The sequence below is a fragment of the Nilaparvata lugens genome, chromosome 3 (genome assembly GCF_014356525.2).
Source record: "Nilaparvata lugens isolate BPH chromosome 3, ASM1435652v1, whole genome shotgun sequence".
Taxonomy (NCBI): domain Eukaryota; kingdom Metazoa; phylum Arthropoda; class Insecta; order Hemiptera; family Delphacidae; genus Nilaparvata; species Nilaparvata lugens.
Window position 1 is genome coordinate 82,020,844 of NC_052506.1, and position 21,461 is coordinate 82,042,304.

At 32.6% G+C, this 21,461-nt stretch overlaps 1 protein-coding gene across 1 annotated transcript in view; it reads right to left on the reverse strand.

Moving 5' to 3' along the window:
- Positions 1–5,064: 5,064 nt before the first annotated feature.
- The window catches only part of LOC111044569 (tribbles homolog 2), a 91,060-nt gene continuing 74,663 nt past the window's right edge, over positions 5,065–21,461 (reverse strand). Inside the window, exons 4-5 of the mRNA XM_022329751.2 lie at positions 11,608–11,799; positions 5,065–10,540 (exon numbers count right to left, since the gene is read on the reverse strand). Of these exons, the coding sequence (XP_022185443.1) occupies positions 10,279–10,540; positions 11,608–11,799 (454 nt within the window). The 3' untranslated portion in view covers positions 5,065–10,278. The remainder of the gene's footprint in view (positions 10,541–11,607; positions 11,800–21,461) is intronic.

Consider the following 21,461-nt stretch of genomic DNA (forward strand, 5'->3'; position numbering starts at 1 on the left):
CATTGCTGAGAGTTTTAGCAATTCTAATTATTTTTTTGGATTCATGAAAAATGTTGCTTTTTTTCTGCTGTGCTGTTCTAATTCTCATCCAATACAAATGAGCTCAGTAGTCACAAAAATCATGAGAAATTTGAATTTCCCGCTCAAATCAGTCAGTACCTACCTCTTGCATGTTTCTGATGCCCTGGTAGAAATCTGGTCATTTCTAATATGCAAATGAGCTACTTATTTGAGCGGGAAATTCAAATTGCTCATGATTTATACTATTTGAGCGGGAAATTCAAATTTCACATGATTTATACCATTTGAGCGGGAAATTCAAATTTCTCATGATTAGCGGGAAATTCAAATTTCTCATTATTTATATACTATTTGAGCGGGAGATTGAAATTTCTCATGATTAGCGGGAAATTCAAATTTCTCATGATTTATGTGACTACTGCGCTCATTTGTATTTTAGAAATGTAACAGGAAGTAAAAACATAGCAAGTGGTAACTGAGGCATTACCGATTAATGCTTACACACATTAAATACTATATGTGTTTAGTTCAGTTGATAATGTATCTTTATTTTCAATTTCATCAAATGTAAGACTTTAATTTGGTACCAAAATCAAACAAATCCGACCATCCTTTCGGAGTTTCCAAGATAATTCACGTCATTTGAATTCTGGAAACAGACGAAAAAAATTACAATTACAATATTGAATATATTTAAAATATAAAATTACAATATTGATTGTAATCATGGTCTTGGTATTGATTGTAATCATCGTGAAACACTGAAACAAAAAGTATCTCAGACTTGGCTGAAATTTGGTCATATCTCCTGAACGATAATGAATTTTGCAAATATGATTCCAGATTCATGTTTTTCGCATCAAAGACCAAGAGATCACGGAGTTTGATCGATTTTTATTTCTCACAAAAAATTGATGAAAATCATAGACTAACTGAACCACACTGAGACAAGAACTATCTCACATTTGGCTGAAATTTGGTCATATATCCTGAACGGTATGGAATTTCACAAATATGATTCGTGTTTCTCGCATCAAAGACCATAAAATTATTAAGTTTGAGCAATTTTCATTTTTCACAAAAAAATTATGGAAACCATGGACTAACGTGAAACATGTTTTGAAAAACATGAGAAAAACAATGGATTAACCAATGTGTGTTTTGAAAAACAAAAACTATATCAGATTTGGCACCCCCAGGTTGAGAAATGCTGCTTCAAACATACAATTTGCATATTTCCAAACGCCCATATCTAATGAACGGTGAGGAATTTTGCAAATCTGATTGCAGATTCGTTTTCCTCGCATCAAAGAACATAAGATGACGAAGTTTGAGCGATTTTTATTTTTCACAAAAAAATTGATGAATACCATCGTGAACCACACTGAGACAAAAAGTATCTCAGATTTGGCTGAAATTTGCATAATAGTTAAAGCTTGACCTGAGAAATGTCGGAGCCAAATTTGGCACCCCTATATACAGGATATATACTCCTACTATATATATATATAATATATATATATATATATATATATATATATATATATATATATTATATATATATATATATATATATATATAATCTCTTTTCTGTATAGGGCTACTTGTAATATAAATATAAATAAGAATAAAAATCTCAGTACGCTTTTTAGAAATATTTTATCACAACATGTTTCGGACATTTATGCCATTTTAAATGTCCGAAACATGTTGTGATAAAATATTTCTAAAAAGTGTACTGAGATTTTTATTTTTATTTATATTACAAGTAGCCCTATACAGAAAAGAGATTATATATTGTAACATATTTAATTTGGATTGATAAATAAAAATCCCTAGTTGAAATATTTATAGGTCTAAGTGAAGTAATTGGCTAATATCGCCAAAGAGATAACGTAAAGATTAGATAATATCAGACGTCCTGGCTAAACTGTACAACAGCCTAAGAGGAATGGAAATAAATTTTGCTAATATATAATATTATATAAAATATTGAAAATTGAGGTTAGGCATAAATATTTACTGATCGGCGACCCAACGATCGACCGAGCCATACAACGTAGAATCTGACCAAACACCTTGGCAGAAATTTATTGTGGCAAAACAGTATGCAATTTGAGGAACTAAAAGTCTCACGTGGCTAATTATTGTAAAGTATGAAACAACTAATAATCTATAAAAAATTACTTAGCATGTGAAGAGCATATTTATTTAAAAACCCCAACAAAAATAATTAAATGTATTAAGGAAGTAGGAAGTTACTGGGCGCATGAATAGGTACTGTAATAATTTGCATGCACCAATCAAATAGCGGCAATTGACAGGCGGCAATAGTGAGCCGATTCAAAAATATTTGTATATATTTCTACAAATAATAAGAATTTATAAAAAATTGTTGTATAGTCTATGTTTTGGATATGGCTCGAAGGCAAAGAAATTATTAAATATGTAACATAAGTAATAATTTAATATTTAGGTACGGTCTATTTCAGCCTTGAATGGCGGAGGAATAGAATATTCAAATTTTAGAAATTGGAAATGAAAATTGTAAAATTGAGAAACGAGAACCACACTCGCCTGCCAACTACCACCATGAGAGGTCACCAAAAATTATAGAGCGTAATACCTTACTATATCTTGTAATAATTTAAAGTTAAATTGAATCACTAAATTTCTCATAAGACTTTGTGATGCTCTTATAAAGCAAAAGTCATTTTTAAATAATTTTGTAACCCCTTGGAAGAGACGACTCCGGCTACCATAATCCAGGACCACCAGGAGTTGGATCGACATCAGCAGCTCGTAAGAAAATTCCGGCAAGTGAGTGAAAAATATTGAAATAGTGATAGGGCGCCCTCAGTGCTTCGAAATTAAATCAGAATCAAAGCTAGCTCGTCGTAAGGGTTTCTTATAAATTAAGAATTTGGTAAAAATACTTGCGCAAGTAAATATAGTATAGAAGGTATTTTATTAGATAGTAACGAATCAATCCATATATCCAAAAAGATCTATCAATCAAAGAAGTCTAAGATCTAGGCTGTTAATACAATATTCATATGATCATTAATTTCTGCAATATAATTTGCGACAATTTAATGTAGCTCTGATTCACTAGATGAATTGCTCTATTTATTCCTTCAGGTGCCGAAATCTCGCACCCTGAGATAAAAAATATATTTATTACAAAGAAATCTATTAGATACTATAGAATTTAATATATATATATATATATTTGGATTACTAGTTTGTCAGTTTGTCATGCTGATTTTAAGAATCTATTTTAAATAGAATTGTCCAAGTCGACAGGTATTAGCAAGCTGATATCGCAGCTACATGCAAATGAATGCATATGATCATAAAAATGAAAGCACATGGTAACGTTTCGTGCTATAAAATTTAAAGAATAGTATTAGCCTGTGATATTTTATTGATTTCGATTATTGTTCTATCTTATATTATATATTTTTTGTCGCTCTATATATTTTTTGCTCTGATTTATTTTTTGCAATATTTGTTAATATATGTATCAAATTGTTTATGATGTGCGATTTATTTTTATTCCTCAATACTATAGGATAAGTACCATATATATATATATATATATATATATATATATATATATTTTTTTAATAAATTATCAGTATTATTTTTATAAGCTCCTGTATGAGCCCATTAATGTATGATGACAAGAACATGTCGTACCAAAGTGAGACTGTATCCTATAAGAAAACCACGACCTGATTTTTATAATTATTAAAATATTTCATGCTCTACCGACTGATGCCAAGCAGGAGGCTAATCGTTATTTAACTATAAAAAATAACGTGACAATATATATATATATATATAAGTATACATACTATACATATTATATACTCCTACTATACAGGATGAGTTATGAAGCTGCAAACATAAAATTTTCAAATGGTCATATCTCCTGAACGTCATATCTCCAGAAAAACTTAAAAAATAAATTTAGATACTCAACAACTTGCAAAATTTTCAAACGGTCATATTCAACGGTACAACGGTAAGGAATTTTGCAAATTGGATTCCAGATTCGTGTTTCTGGCATCAAAGAACATAAGGTCACAAAGTTTGAGCGATTTTCATTTTTCACAAAAAAATGAGAAAAGCCATGGACCATATCGTGCGTTTTGAAACAGTAAAAAATGTATGTTAGACTTGGCTGAAATTCGCACCATTGGTGCGAAATGCAAAATCAATTATTTTTGCAAAAATTGTTGAGAATTAAAATCGCTCAAACTTTCAGGAATGATAGTACTTGACGAGAGGAAGAATAATACAGTATATCAGATTGGCGACATTCACTCCCATTCTTGAGTTATAAGCATTGAGCCAGTGATCTTTCTGATCTGAGAGTGGAGGTAAAATTCTATGTTTCAGTGGGTGGATAACTCACCCAGTATTGTAGCGGAATGTCTCATATTATAGCACGACACTTGTTAGGTCAACCTCTATCCATAGCCCAAATATCAACCAAACTGGGAGATTTGCATTTTGAATTAGTGATTTTCTGATCTGAAAGTGGAGGTAAGATTATGTGTTTCAGTGGATAACTCATTGTAAATTTGCATTTTTCACAAACATTTTTAAAAAAATTAAAAGTAACTCAGATTTGGTTGAAAATTGCACCATAGATGTAGCTTGCTTGACCTGAGAAATGTTGAATCCACATTTGGCAAACCTAGCTAATTCACAGAGTAGGTGAGGGCTGAAACACACGAGGCGTTTTTTAGACGATAACCAAATCGGCCAATCGAAAAGATTTCTGTCCTGCCGTTCTGAACTGACTCGTCTGAAAAAACGGCTCGTGTGTTGCGGCCCTCATTGAGCCTCAAAAAAGAAGTTTGCAAATTTTCAATATCCCTTCTTATTTCCTGAAATAGACCATCATTTGATCCATGTAGTGTTTACCCTGTTCAACTAATTCTATATTTGTCCTAATTGTTGGATAAATCACTTGGGTTAAGATTATTTGTTCAAGGATGGGTTTTGCGATCAAAATAAAATGAGAAATCGTTTTATTACCATCAATACTTTTAATTGCCTAACGAATAGTCTAAACTAAACAACATATAAGTTCATATCCACATCGAGTTGTCTACTATATACATAATGTATTCGTATATTTTAAAAATACAATTAGAAATATTTATTTACATTCAGTCGTGTGGGCGGGCATTGCCTGATGACATCCTTTGTCCTCAAACTAATCGGCAAGTACAATTTTTTTTAAATGAAATAAAATTTTTCATCTTAAAAGCAACAATGATATTTTTATAGTATGCACACTGAAACTACCTTGAATGAATTTGATCTTTTGATGACCGGTTGTTCCAATTGATCTGTAATAAATTTTTAAATTTTTGTTACCAAATTTGTACTTGCCGTCAGTTTACACATTTCTTAGCCTCAGTCTTATAAACAATGCTTCAAAATAAAAAGCCTTTTCTCTACTGACCAATTTCCAATATTTATAATGTACATGTTTTTTACTAGGAATAATATACTAATTCACCATACACATTCAAAATGTCAGAACAAGAAGTTTCACTATCACTTTTGAATCGAATTAAATATATGATCAATATTTTGTTCATCAAAATGAATTGTTTTTCAACAAATCAATTGTTTTTCAACAATAAAAATCGATGATTTGATACGTATTTTTTCAAATCTTGCATTTAATATTGTCATTGATATTATAAATATATCAAATTTTGTGTTTTTATAAAAAAAAAACTTCACAACATTTTGGAAAAAGCACCTAGAATACCAGGTGAAATAACTGTCAACTATAGAAAAACACGAAGTATGCAAAATCAAAAATAATTGAATTTGGAAAAATGTGTTATACAATAGACACGTCTACTCGGGTACATGAAATCTATCAAATACATAATTTTATATACAGAGAGAGAGTTTCAAGCAGATTTTATGAACTACATTTGAATTTATGTTTCATCTGGAATTAAATTTATGTTTAAAAGTTTTCATACAAGCTCAGAACAATATTCAAGCAGTTTTTGAACACATTTCAGAATTTACTTGACATCTGCTTACACTATTATCGAATAATAGATAATTTAGAATTATTCTAACACCCTAACAATTTTTCAAAATTAGACGGAGTAAATAATACTTCAAAAAGGTATTTTTCTCCAGATTTTCACGACGTTTGAGCTCGATATTTTCACTCAAAGAACCACACATTTCCCTAACAAAATACCAGAAACCGCTACTTAAACTGTGTCAAACAAACGAATTAAATAAACTTACAATCTGATCACTTACAGATTATATAAACGGCCATTTTCATAGAAAATGAGTAACAATAATATATCAAGCTTACAACATTATGAGAACTATTTCACAGCAAAATCTACTCATATGTTTTACTGTAAGGCTATATAACAATTATTATAATATATCTATTAAACTAACGAGACAAATATTAGAGATATTGAAAAATAGCTGAGAAATGAGAACAGTTAAGTTTTGGAATGAGAAAAGTTTTAGAATTTTTTAAAGTTGATAAATTTTTGAAAAGAATCTATAGTTTACAAATGGCAATTACGTATTAATTAATCTACATTACGATCACAAAATTATTCAAATCAATAAACCACATCTAATACATAAATTAAAAATGTAACACTACTGCAGTTAAACACTGTGCTAATATATTTCTATCATAGAATAAATAATCGCCTATTTATATTAGAAACATGACATTTTCCTAAATGATCACAGCTCTTACATGTTTGAACAATATTGTGAGAGAAAATTGGTTTCACTAATAATTAGATTACAATAAAAACTGATGCTTGAAAAACGATTGTATTCTACCACAGCAATCTCAAGTAGGATGTTAAACCAAACCAAATTGCAACTCTGTAATATTGGGTCAAGGTTCTAGTTATAGTGAGTTCATCTCACTTTGTACTGCAGAATTCTTTCAAAATAACATCAATGTTTCACAATAATGCCGACAGTTCAACTTGAGATGGCTGTGGTATCGCACAATAATACAGTGGATGAAAACATTACAAACAACAGATTTACATGAGACACGCACACACTCAAAATCAAAACAACACACGTGAAATTGAAGATAAAAATTTGGGGTTGGAAGATCTAATGTTCCAATGTTTTCAAAATTCTAACAATCAAGGAATCAAATCAATTTATGACCATACTAAAGATTTACCTGAGAATATGAAAAATCTTACTACTTTTTATAGGTGGAGAGACTCTAAGAAAAGGTTCCACCTCGCCAAATAGTTATGGATTATTTACATTCAATGATTTTATTCATCTACTAACAATATTATTGTTGACCTAATTGGAGTAGAAATTTTAGAGTGATATGTATCTCCAATCAATACTCTATTAGAAATGCATTATAACTGCACTACAGATGATTATGAGTATAAATTTGACAACTTTTTCTAATTTAAAAAATGTTTCAATGTAACAAACTGATTGAGATGAAATGTAAACTTGAGTTAGAATAGTTTTTCAAAATTTTTCCACAATGATGTTTATTGAAAAATTAAAATATATATATAATCCGATACTAATGTAAGATATTTATATCTCTCGGGCCTTTCCCGTGTTCATGTCAGAGACCCTGAAATTGATCAGGTGCGCCCTGAAAACACTGACACCAGACCTGAGCCAGCTCAGGGTTGATATTATTATAATACTAATAATGTATTTGAATTTTAAACTATTCAATTGCACGATTCTTATGAATGTTGTCAATTAATTTGTCAAATTGAAACAACAGTTATCAAGTAACTATTGGTTAAACTCGACAACTCTTATTCAGTTAATTCAATTGCTTGAACAAAAGTAAAATCACATCAAAATAGTAATTTGGGAGACAATAATTTGAAATTCAACTTTCATATAATTTTTTGACAGTATTATACAATCAATCATGCATGTGTTTTGACCGTTTGTAATGTATGAGAGCATAATAAAAGTTATTATTGATTTAATACAATAGGTATTATTTATAGTAGATGTTAATTGGGCGTTGTTAAGAAGATAGAGGATAGAAATAGTGTGAGGTTTGAGAGAGAGGGTAGATAAGTTCTCCTGATGCTTGTACACACTTGTTAAAAATCGAATCTAATAACAAAAATGAAATATGTTAACTGCTTACAAAAATGCTACTACTAAAATTAAATGTTACTCTGTTCATGTTCATATAACTTTATATAAAAAGTTGAAGAGAAATGATTCTGAAATATCTAAGGATATTGTGACAAAAATGAAGGGTTCTCATTTATTTTATAATCCTCTTCACTGTATCTAACCAATTTTGTTAACAAGTGAGTACTAGCCCTTCAGTAGACTGGAACGGAGGAAGCTATGCTTCTAATAGGATTAAGCTACCTCACAACATAACCGGCGATTTTATCGTCATACACTGGGCGATATCTGCACATAGACTACTCTATTCCCTAGAGATCGCCAACAGAGATCTTCTTCAAACCAAGCGATATCTATCGCCTCTCACAAACTGTTCTAAAAACTATCTAGCACTACCTCACAAGAGACAGATTCCAAAAGAGCCTTATTTTTGTCAAATTTTAAAAATTCAATAATAAAAATTTCCTCTTCGAGAGTATTATTTTTACCAATATATTTAAATAATAATATAATATAATTGGTATATAACACTAATATATTGGTTAAATACATATGCAATAGGTGCTTTTATGTTATTTGAATCAAGTTGAAGGAGTTTGATTATTGACAAAACATGACCAAGCATCTTGTCTCCAACATAAACTCAATCTTGTTAAAAAGATCAAGCCAATACAATTAAGTTTTAATGTTAATGATGGCCTTAAACCAGTCCTTATTTCTCCAAAAGTAATTCAGTCGAACAATATTTTTTATGAAACAAACTGTTGATAAGAAAATGTTTGACTCAAGATCTTTTGAAATCCACCGCTTGTATCCTAACGTAACGTTTCACCAAGCAGGTTCGACTGAACAGTCATTAAACTGCCAAGGTAGGCATGCAGGCAAAGTCACTCTGTGTTGAACAGAGGAATTAAAAATAATTTACCGTCTTTGACAAAAGTACAATCGTTTGGACTGTTGGAAATAAGTTAAAAACAGGGTAGCGGTTGTGAGTTCTTGCAGGTCCTGTGTACCTTCGACAATATATAGGATATATACATGATATACCTCCTATACATGGTCGAAGAGGTGTACCACAGAACATCCTATCTTTCCTTCATGGGCTAATCAATGAAATCTGCACTATATGTTAGTGGGTGTACTACTATACCTCATTCAAACCTGTTCAGTAAAACGTTACGCTAGTGGCTGGCACATTCACATTAGAATAAACCGAAGAGGTCACCCTGTAAAGAAAGTTATTCCTCTCCAGTATCTCTGAACTGATATTCCAACACTTACAAATCGATGTTGTATAGATGGTTCAGTGACGAGAAAAAGGTTGGAGCGTTAAGGCAGAAAAATGCCGGTTTCTGGCACAATTTTTTTGGGAGTGTCTCAGATCAGCGAGATTTCAGATCTGTGCCGTTCAGTTTGTACATTCTCAAAGCATCGAAAAGGGTTGTCTGTGGCAGAGAGTAACTGGAGTTCTAACTCCGCCCTTAACAAGGGCAATTATTTATTTATAAAATCAATTCAATTATCGCGTTTACGTTGCAGACCGATAGACAGGCTCGGAGTCTAGTCAGCTACACCATTGGAAATTAGAATGTTCAATTAGGGGCTCTGTTACATTGAGTTTTGAAGGTAAAAGGCATGGTTAAGGTGGTTAGGGTTAGGTTTTGGCTTTTAAATGTTTATATTATTTGTTATTTATATATGTTTTGTTCAGGATACAGTATCAATAAAGAATACGGTATCATATTACAAAAATAGTATGATACTGTATTCGCAATGAGAACTAGACAAACTGAAATCTCGCACATCTGGGATCCTCCTGGGATCAGCTGATCGCACATATGACACCCTTTGTTTTGCACTATCCGCAGTGCAGCCAACCTGACGACCTCTTCACAGCCCGACCTTTTTCTCATGACTGAACTATCTATAGCAACTACCAAAACAATTGGAGTCTGGATCTTCCCTAGCAATAGATATCGCCACCAACGACATCCCAGCAACAGATATCGCCATCATAACCTAGCATACTCCAACGACATCCCAGGACAGATATCGCCAACCTAACCTAACCTAGTACGCGTCCTCTTCAGCTGCCGTCCACTCTGGCACGATCTGGTCGTTGTGATGTGCGGCGGCGTTGACGCAGCGTTCGTCGCGCGTCAGCCACGGATGCAGGAGCACGTCGTCAGCCGTCAACCGCTCGAGCGGGTCGCGTCGCAGCAGACTGCGAATCAGGCATTTGGCGCGTGACGACACGCAGTCGGGAATCACAAAATGGCCGCGACTGATCTTCGCGAACAGGCTCGCGTGCTCGCTGTCGTTGAATGGGTACCTGTAACAACAAAACAATAATAAGTTAATTTACAAAATAAAGTAAAACTATAAAATTACACATACAATAAAGTCAAAAACAATTTGAGTTATTCACAAAATAAAATTAGTAATACAATTCAGTCAAAAACAATACCTAATGACCAAAATTTCAGAAAAGAATCACGAACATGAGAATAGGTGAGCTATTGAATAATGGCAGCTGACATCAATTGGAAATTGGACTTTTTGAAGTGGAAGTGAAATCTTTACCCTATTCTTTTTGAAACTTTCATTTGTAAATATTTGGGAGAAGACTGTTTTGGGCTATGCCTGTTGTCTATGTCTTCTCCCAATCATATTATATTTATTATAATTATGATTTGTAATTGTCAATGGAATAAATAAATAAATTAATAAATGTGATATTTTTGTTTTTTATTCTGTTTTTAACCGTCAAAATTTTAAATTCATAGTTTCCATTGTTTTTTAGTGAAAATGGACTAAATTTTAGAAAAGTGAATCCATATAACTCTATTTTGGACTTTTAAAATGTGATCTAAATTTGGGAGAGAAATAGTACAAGGAGTATCCTTAGTTTTTCTCTCCCATTCAGTGCTACTTTGTAAAAATTATAAATAAATAAAATAAAATTATTATTTAGGTCCACTTTTGGACACACGATTTTTGCCGTCTTTATAAATTCTTTTAGATTAAGCATAACTTGACAAACAGATGATGTGTTCATGTGTATGCCAAGTGCCGTTTAATTTGGTAGATTTCATAGGGAGGTCCAAAAACCTATGTGTGTGTAACTGGCTTAATTGATTAACATTGGTTAATCCTTGTCTATTAGACAAAGCAGATATTGCCATCCTTTGCCACCACCACAACGATATATTTATCATATATGTGCATTATTTATCATGTATATATATGCATTTACCATCTCTAGGTTGATTCATTTGAATATGATTCAGAAGCCCGGGTCAGCCAACCTACCCCCCTAGCCGGCTGAAGTATTTGTTCTACATCAGCCCATATAACAGTGATGATCTTGTCTAAACAGTTAAAAGTGTTTTCTCTCACCTCCCAACGAGCATGGTGTATAGGATGACACCTAGACTCCATATGTCGGCGGCACGGCCGGAGTATCGGGCGTGACTGCGCAGTATTTCCGGACTGACGTAAGCCGGACATCCGCGCTTGTCCCGCAGGCAGTCGTCCTCACAGTCCTCCAGCACAACCGCATCTTCCAGTGTTTCCAGCTTTAGTTCCGTTCTAAAACAACAACAGAAACCTTAGTTAGAGTTACATAAATATTGACAAAGATTATAGAGATATAAAATTAATAGAAAACTTAGTTGACATTTCATCAATTGTTCAAAATATTAAAGAAAATGTTTACTATTTAAGGCTGTGCAAAGGCTAAAAATAAACTTTTTACTGGTGATATTTTTCAAAGTTTATGGATTTGGTCATCATCATCATCATGCTATGGAAATGAAAAAGTTTTCTCAGGAAAACATTTTTTACCAATCATTACTTTTTGAGATATGAGCGCCCGAAGTTTGAATTTTTGGGACAGAACATTTCAAATTCGGTAAGATATAAATAAATCCATGAGATTTAGAGGAAGAATTCTTCATGGTATTGTTGATCTAGTAAAACTATAATTTTCGGAAAATATATCAATTTTTGAAAAAGTTATTCAATTTACCAAAAATAACTCAACTAAAAGTTATTTTTGGTTATTTTTAGTAAATTGAATAACTATCTCAAAAATTGATATTTTCAGAAAATTTTTGTTTTACTAGATCAACAATACCGAAGAATATATCCTCTAAATGTCATGGATTTATCTTTTACCGAATTTGATATGTTCTGTCCCAAAAATTTAAACTTTAGGCGCTCATATCTCAAAAAGTAATGATCAGAAAAAAATGTTTTCCTGAGAAAAATTTTTCATTTTGATTAGCTTGATTTATATACAAATTAAAAAACTTTGAAAAATATCACGAGTAGAAAGTTTATTTTTAGCCTTTGAACAGCCTTAAATGTTAAATGTTTGTTAAATTTCAACTATTGTAATACACTTGAAAATTTCAAGAGCTGAAAAAGATGCGGCAGGTGTTGCCATGAAACCTAGTTTTATAATTTAAATTATTTTTTGAACAAATATAGTAGTATTGACAACATCAACGTCTTAACTTACACCAAAGTTAATAACTTAACCCTTGTAGAGTCTATTAGATTAACATAACTTATCATACATTATGATGAACATATGTGTTTGTCAAGTCCCGTTCAATCTAATAGAATCTATAAGGACGGATAAATAAAAATTTTGTTAATAACTTTGGTGTAAACCCAGCTTAATTCTTTCAATTATGGAGAAATACCACAATATCTCATACCATACAATCCAATTATTAATCTTAAGAGCCTTCTACAATAAAATAATTTGATATTAAAATGATTGGGTTCTATCACAAATTTAACAAATTTATTATTGTTTTGAAACCATAATTATTGCTTATTTGGTCTATGGATTTATATAAACAATGATAACATGAAATTCGATCAATTGCCAAAACGAATAGAAAACTTTGTAAGGATTCCATTAATTATTGTTCAAAATTCTACAAATATCGTGATGGATAGTTTTTATCACAGGTTTAACCCATTTATTATCGTTTTGAAGCTATAATATTATTGATTATTTAGATGTGGAGAATAATCGATAATATAATAAAAGAAAGAATTGGCTTTACGGGATAGAAAATTCAGGAACGACGCATCATCAAGTCTGAACTACTGGACTGATTAACTTGAAATTTTGCATATAGAATCTTAATTTGCCAAGGATGGTTAAAGGCCTATTTCAAATTCTTCAAGATTCCAGTATGTTCAGTTTTCTATTAGACCCTTGCGGAGCACGGGTTACCTGCTAGTGAACAATATTTGAATTTCATGGGTAGAGCAGTCATCTGGTAGTGTCTGTTTCAAAAACTATTTTACTGAACTATAAATTATTAAACTATCCTCTGCTCCAAACTTATGTCTAAAACAGTGATCGACAAAGCAAATTTTTCAGGGCTCCTTTTTTCATCAAAGGACTCGTTAAAACAAGAGCAGTAGACAAAGAGAGAGAAGCGAGCCAAGCCCAAGTTGTGCAGTGAAGCAACAGCCCAAGACTCAACTCTGTGTGCCTCTTGCACAAAAAACTGTTTCATAAACACGTTTACAAAATAGAGAGACAAGAAAAGAAAAGAAACGCCAACACTCTTGCCTCAAAGTCACTTCTCTCTTTAGCACTTCCTCTCACACTCTCTCACTCTCTCTCTCTCTCTCTCTCTCTCTCTCTCTTGCCAACAGCCTTCCCCTTGAAATATTTGGACGCAGCAGCTCTCAAAAGAGAGTCTCGCAACACAGTTCAGTTTCAAAATCTTCAGCGCTGTCCAAAGCTCTGAATCACTCTGGCCGTTTCAAAACTGCTTACTTTGAAATCTCTACCGCCTATTTTTGAAGCTGCATGTGTAAAGACAGTCTCTGGCTTTATTGCGAGAAATGTATGTGCAATTGGAAAATACTAGAACATTATTTTTTGAAGAGCAGCTAATTTGTAATAGAAATACTTCGAATAAATGAGGGAACTATTAATTTGTGGGTAAATCATTTCACCATGGAAAGTATACCATGACTAAGATAGGAATTACAAGAAGTACCTGGATAGACGATTTAGGTTTATATATTTTCGGGTAATATATTTGCAATAAATTAACGACAATATTATAGTCAGCGCAAACTGCAAGTAATAGATAGAATGCTATTAATCAATTTTATGGCTTTCTCAAACGCAAATAAAGATAGACAACAGAACCAATAGCCAATTTACAAATACATTACTGGAAAGAATGATAATTTTGTGTAGAGTATTAAAAAAATTTAATAAACCCTGATAGATTTCTAATTTGAAACATGTTTAGTACAGTATTCATTTGTAATCAATATGATCAATATGAGAATAAAGGACTTTGCTCAACGCAGTGCAAGGATAATGCTGTTTCTCCTTCTTCTTCTTCTCCCTCCTCTTCTTCTTCTTCTCCTCTTCCCCTTCTTCTTCTCTCTCCTCTTCTGCTTCTTCTCCTCTTCGCCTTCTTCTCCTTCTTGTTTTTGTCCTTCTTCTTTTTCATCTTCTTCCACCCCTTCTTATTCTTCTTCTTCTTCTTCTTCCTTAAACTCCTCCTTCTTCTTCTTTCTCATCTTCTTCCACTCCTTTTTCTTTTCCTTCTTCACCACTTATCAGAAGTTTTACATCACTATTATTTAATATTCATTTACAAAATGCAACATCGTAATATGCAACTCTGCCAAATAATATTTTTTGAAACAACCTGCCTAGCTCGCGGGCGGGTCAGATCTCATTGGTGAATTTCAACATTGAGTATGTTATTTAACAGCACTTTTACTTTCGTTATTTATTCATTTGGGTTAGTAAGAACCGGCAAATACGGCAGTCAACTCTCAGTTGCAATGCAATTCACAGTTGAAATCCAACTAGAGCTCTCACAACACTCCCACTCTCTCACACTCTCTCTCTCTCTTCAATTCTCTCGGTTAGTAACCCCGGTAGTGAAGTTCGAACCACAGTGGTCATGCTTCATCTTAGCCAGGTAAACTCAGTCACACTCTCTCTCACTCGCTCTCTCAGTAAACTCAATAACTCTCTCCCACTCACACAGTTGCTGTAACTATTGGATTGCATTTGATGAAACACAACTTCTCGTTTGACTTTCTTCCGCATGTTTGTAGCAACTTTTTTTTAGAAAAAGTTGCTGCGCAATTAGTAGTAAGTTGCTGTACAAATGAATTATTGCAGCTTGTCTCTTCGTGCAATGGGGCCAGTCTGTTGTTTGCAATTTGCAAGCGATTATAGATAATTTGTGTTGGATGCATTGACAATTTAATAATTGGCTGAAGATTTATGTGTTTTAGAGAATGAAGTTGTGAGTTTAGCATTTGAAAATTTGCTATCAACTGATGATAATTGACCGAGCGAAGTGAGGTCTGAGATTCAAGTCGACGGTTTGGCATTTCTCTTAATGTTCAAATGTTTATATGTTGAGCATTTACGGCGAAACGCGGTAACAGATTTTCATGAAATTTGACAGGTATGTTCCTTTTTAAATTGCGCGTCGACGTATATACAAGGTTTTTGGAAATTTTGCATTTCAAGGATAATATAAAAGGAAAAAGGAGCCTCCTTCATACGCCAATATTAGAGTAAAAATTAGACTATAGAATAATATTCATCATAAATCAGCTGACAAGTGATTACACAGATGTGTGGAGAAGCCAGTCTATTGCTGTATTTCCATAAGGTCTATAGTTTCAATCAGGTAATGAAATGAAAAAAAAATGAAATTAAATGAAAAAATTCTTTATTAGGCGGAGTTAGGACTTAAAAGTGAGGTACTTGTGGATGAGAATACTGCGTGAGGTCTACTGTTCGCAGAACTACTAGTAGTAAAAAATTATATTGATGAATGTGTACTATTCACCAATATTATACTATAATTCACAATACTATACTATTCACCAATGAATGGTGTAGTACAGGATAATAGTAATAGTATTAGATGATGTCCAGTTTACTTATTACAATTATTGTATTGTTTAAAGAATTAGTACTAATATTATAAATATTGTATAATTATTCCACTTGTACTACGAGTATAAATATATTGTAGCCTACATTTACGAATATTTTAGTACCGGTAATGAAAAAAAGGTTTTCCATTTATGAAATTAAAAAAAATCATAAAGAGCTAGTTAGTTGTACGGTATTTACCATGGGAATTACCATGTTATAGGGATTTTTTCTTCAATGAAAGCTTCTTTTTCTCCTTCTCCTCTTTTTTACTTCTCTTTTTTCTACTTCTCCTTCTGCTGTTAATCTTTTTTAAGTGACTCTACTTTTGGCTTTGCTTTGTACCTCCTAATATACCTCCTTTGCTTTTACTTCTAATATCTTTACATTACCTCTTCAAGATAACTCTTTGAAGTAGATACCTCTTTAAACAGCGTTTTTGTCACAATTTAATTCAACAAGTTAAACTTGAAATGTTTCAAACAAGATTAACAAACTTGAAACTCATACGAATTAAAGTCTCGCACGCTATTGAGTAATGAGGAAATTTGACTCGTTCAAGTCCTTGAAACTTGAAACCCACTGATCAAGTAAAACTACTTTTCATATCAAAATTGTTACTAGTGGCAGAAATTCAAGATTAAAATCATTTTCTTCGTTGCTTATCAAGACTACACAAACCAGTAGAGTACCACCAACGAGCTTGTAATAACAAGTAACCACTCTTTGAATTTAAAAAAACTGGCATTGAAATAGATCAACATTCTCTTAAAAACACCGCCTGTTATTAATTTCAAACCGACAGCATTCCACTATAAACAATACCAATGCTTCCTATTCAACCTATACTGAAAGTTTGAAGTGAATCTCTCCATGGAGTAATTTTCCTCTTGGAATAAAATAATAATCTGGAACCGGTTTGCGGAAAACCACATGACTGGGCTTTCTTATCGCTACAGGTTTTTGCGATTTATGCGGGAGAATATTCGAGAGAGTTAAGGTTACAGTCATGTGCCAAGTGCAAGGAAATCGTAATACCATATTTTTAGAAACTTATCTAGAGAGGGAAATGTCATAAATGTGATTCGAATGAAAGTGTTTCAATGATTTTCCTTGTAGATAAACATTGGTTTCTTATAATTCTCTTTTGAAGTTATTCTACTTTGATTTTCGTATCTTGATCCCTGATTTCCCTTGTAAATAAGCTTTGGTTTCTCATATTTCTCTTTTTACATTATTAACTATGATTTTCGTATATTTATCTTTGATTTCCCTATTATTCACTATTGATGAATTTTATTCTTCCATCAATTGTTACCATTCCTCCTTGATCGATTTGCATATTTGAGGATTCTACACTAGATCAGCAACCGATACATTTAGTAATTTCATTTTTCCTGAGAATATTACCACATGTACAACAAGCTTACGTATATTAGATTCTTCAATACCACATGTATTAGAAGAATATTTGAATATTTCTACAGCGTCCGTAAACAAAGCCGTAGTGCATTCGTGTGACGTCAGCACAGGTAGGGCTCCTAAACCAATAAAAATATGTTGATTCATATCAGCTAGTGTTTTTATTGGTAAAGGAGACCTACCTGTGCTGACGTCACCATCAACCACCTGTATGGATTTCTTTACGGAGGTAGTGCTACAGCCCCAATCAGAGAATGTTCCCAATCGGAGATGATCTCCTGTTAGTGATATATCTTTGGGGCTGAGGATGGTGCCCAAATGACCTCTAGGCTTGTGCGTAGGTAATGAGACGGATGAGGATGAGAGCTGAGTGGACCTACAGCTGAGTGGTCTATCCATGTGATGATGCTTACAAATAAACAAGGCTTGTGCGTGAGTGATGAGAAGCATGATGAAAATTCAAGGATTTCGTCAAGGAAGTATTTTCATAATACTGATCATTGTGTTTTATCAAATAATAATATGTTTAACCAAATTTTCAATTTAATCCAGAATCCTCTCAAATATGATTGATGGTGAAGTACAATCAATCTCAATAGCTGAAAGCTAGAAGGAAGTCAAAATATATATATATACTGTTTTCATAGAAATTGCAATTTTAATGAATAAATTTGGATTGCGATTGCAATTATTACCAGACAATATCGAACATCGCTATCGATTTGAATTGAAATCGTAATAATTACCAAACAATATCGACCAACAAACATCGATTCTCGAACATTATCGATCATCGAACTTGACCAATAATTGTTTCCAGGTTACCCAACAAGCTGATGCTATAGTGAGGTCCACGTTATAATGTCAGTGAAGAAAGATAGCAGAAAAACGTTGCCGATCCTCTGTCTTGTCAATGCCTTCTATAGACGGTAGCTGATACAGGTTTATTGATGTGATAATAACTGTTCATTCTCGTTTAATGTAATCAATTATATTTTATTAAGCAAGAAATTATATTTTTCAATATTTTCATAATGAATTTCCATAATTAAGATGAATAATTTGTAAATTAATGATCGATTCTTCATTGTTAAAAGACGATCTGGCAACAGAGCAAAGCGAGAATGATATTCTATATATGAGAAAGATATACGAGAAAGATACATATACTTTATATTCCAAATCTAAAAAAATATTGGTAACCTGCAAACAGATGTATATCCTGAATTTAGTTCTTAGTGAGAATTTGTGTGTATTTTTGGCTTCAAAATTCATAAAATAACTTAATTAATACAATGTGCAGTGATAATTAAGTGTAATATTCAACTATAATTTGGTGTTTTAATTTTTCTAAATTTAAAATTTGCATCTCATATTTATTTTTGGAAGAAAGTTGAGCTTGAACTTTTTACAGAAGAAACATAACCTATTTTTTGGACATGTAATCAAAATTTGGGAATGGAATAGTTTTGGGCCAAGCCTGTTGTTCCTTCCCAATCATATTTATATGATTTGTTATTGTATCCACGTATAAATAAATAAATAAATAAATAATTTCTTCTCAATCTGATTTCAAAAAAATAAGCGCTATTCGCTTTGTTGAATTTTAGACAAGGATAGCAATACCATTGCTAAACAAACACTGCGATTATAACGTGGACCTCACTGTAGCTGGATTTTATGTTAGTCGATTTTATTGTGTTAATTGCTCGGCGCCTGCCTTTGTTCAAAGTTTAGTGTAGAAACAACACTAAAATGTTTATATCTGTATTGGCTTATTTACCAACACACATATTTACAATATAGACTTGAATTTCTTTCAGACTGTGTGCAATTCTGTAATCAATATAGAACAGCCTTGTAAGGTGAGGCGATGTAATGGTGCAAAGTTGAGAGATACTTGTATCGTGCACATAGAAATTTAAGAGCAGATAATAGATGTTTGAGAGTTCACCGAGAAAGAATAGAGGATAGGAGAGAGATAGAGTGAGAGAATAGATTAGAAGAGCGAGTCTAAAGGTATTTCACGCCCGTCTTTCGAAAAATTTCGAAACTTTTCTATTTCAAAAAAGGAATGCACACAAGAGAACTAACCTGAAAGAAAAAGAGAGACAAGTGTCGGCATGAAATAGAGTGAGTGAGAGAATTGTAGTGAAGTTGGGAAAGAAAACAAAACATGCTAAGTCCCAGCAAGTACAGGTTGTTGTTGCTTTGCCAATATGCTTGCTATATGTATGTGACCGGCTGTATTTACCAACACTGGTTCAATAATTTATGTTAGTGATTGTTATATACCTTTCAATGAGCTTTTGACTTCTATGTTGTCGATGACGTAAGGTTCAACTGTGTAGTTGTGCTCTATGAATGCTTGTGAATGTTTCGTTATAATTTAGTTGATTTCGAATATCGCTTGATAGAAGCTTAGCAGAGAATTGTTTGATGAAAAGATAAAATAAAGAAGAGGATAGTAATGGAAAGTAAGAGGAGAAAAATGAGAACCAGGAGAAGAAGAAAGAGAAGGAGAAGAAGAAGAAAAATAATAAGAAAAAAAGATGATGATGATGATGATGATGATAATGATGATGATGATAATGATGAGGAGGAGAAGGAGGAAGAGGAGAAGGAGGAGGGGGAAGAAGAAGAAGAAGAAGAAGTAGAAGAAGAAGAAAAAGAAGAAGGAGATCATGAAGAAGAGGAAGTAGAAAGTCAGCGACAAGAAAAAGGAACAACAATTAAAGAAAGTTCGAAACAGAAATTTTAAGGAACACGAAAAGGCGAATATTATAAGAACACAACAACAATGAAAGGTTAGAGGGATGAAATGCAACGAAAAAGGTGAAGAAGAGGAAGCGAAAGAGAGGATACGAGAAATTGAAAATTGGTTGAACTTGAACGGTCAGTCACCTTACTCAGGAGCAGAACGCGGAAAAGCAGGAGAAAGAGAGTGTGTGAGAGAGAAAGAGAGAGAGAGAGGGAGTGAGGAGTGAAAGAGTGATTTACAGCAAACCAGACAACTATACTTCCGTGTTACCAATTTCCACGCCATTCGTCTTCCAAAAACTCCTTTTTGTCTGCACTTTACAGCAACTTATCTTTGAAATTCATATAGAAATTAATTTTTTCAAAGCCTAATCTGAAAATTATTTTTAGTTTCCCTACTCATGCTTTTATCATGTCTTTCTTTTTTCTTCTTCACAATCTTCTTCTATCGATATCTTCATCTCATCCTTCTGTTTTCATCTTCATTCCCTTATATTTTGTCTATTTTTCTTTTGGTGAATCAATACAATACAAATATCTCATGTATTGATAATTTATCTACAATCTAATATATTTTTCGCCAATATTCGAGTACCACCATGAGTAACGATTCAGCAATCGATACAGTTCGATAGTCGATACTGTTCGATCCTCGATACAGTTCAATACTCCTCGATAGTGTTCGATAATTGTATTGCATCACAGAATACGACGAGTTTCACTGTATTGTATTTATGTATCTGTATGCAGTAATGTGTTCGCTCAAAGATCTCGAAGTATTTCAAAACAGTTTACTCAATCATTGCCTCTTATTGTAAGGCATATAGATAACCAACCATTCCTTTTCAAAACATTTATACACTGAGTATACATTCGACTGCATTCTACGGCATGGCTGAAATTGAATTATTTCCAATCGTTGACTTTTATACAATAATCAACTTCATATTATAAATTATATTTTCGAACACTTCATACGCTAAATTCAAGTTTATATATTAGGCTACATCCCTGATTAAGCTGATTTACGACTCACACTGGCGCACAAGGAATCTTCCTTTTGCCAGTGTTTTTGCCTCACCTACTGTACTTATGCATGTGAACATAA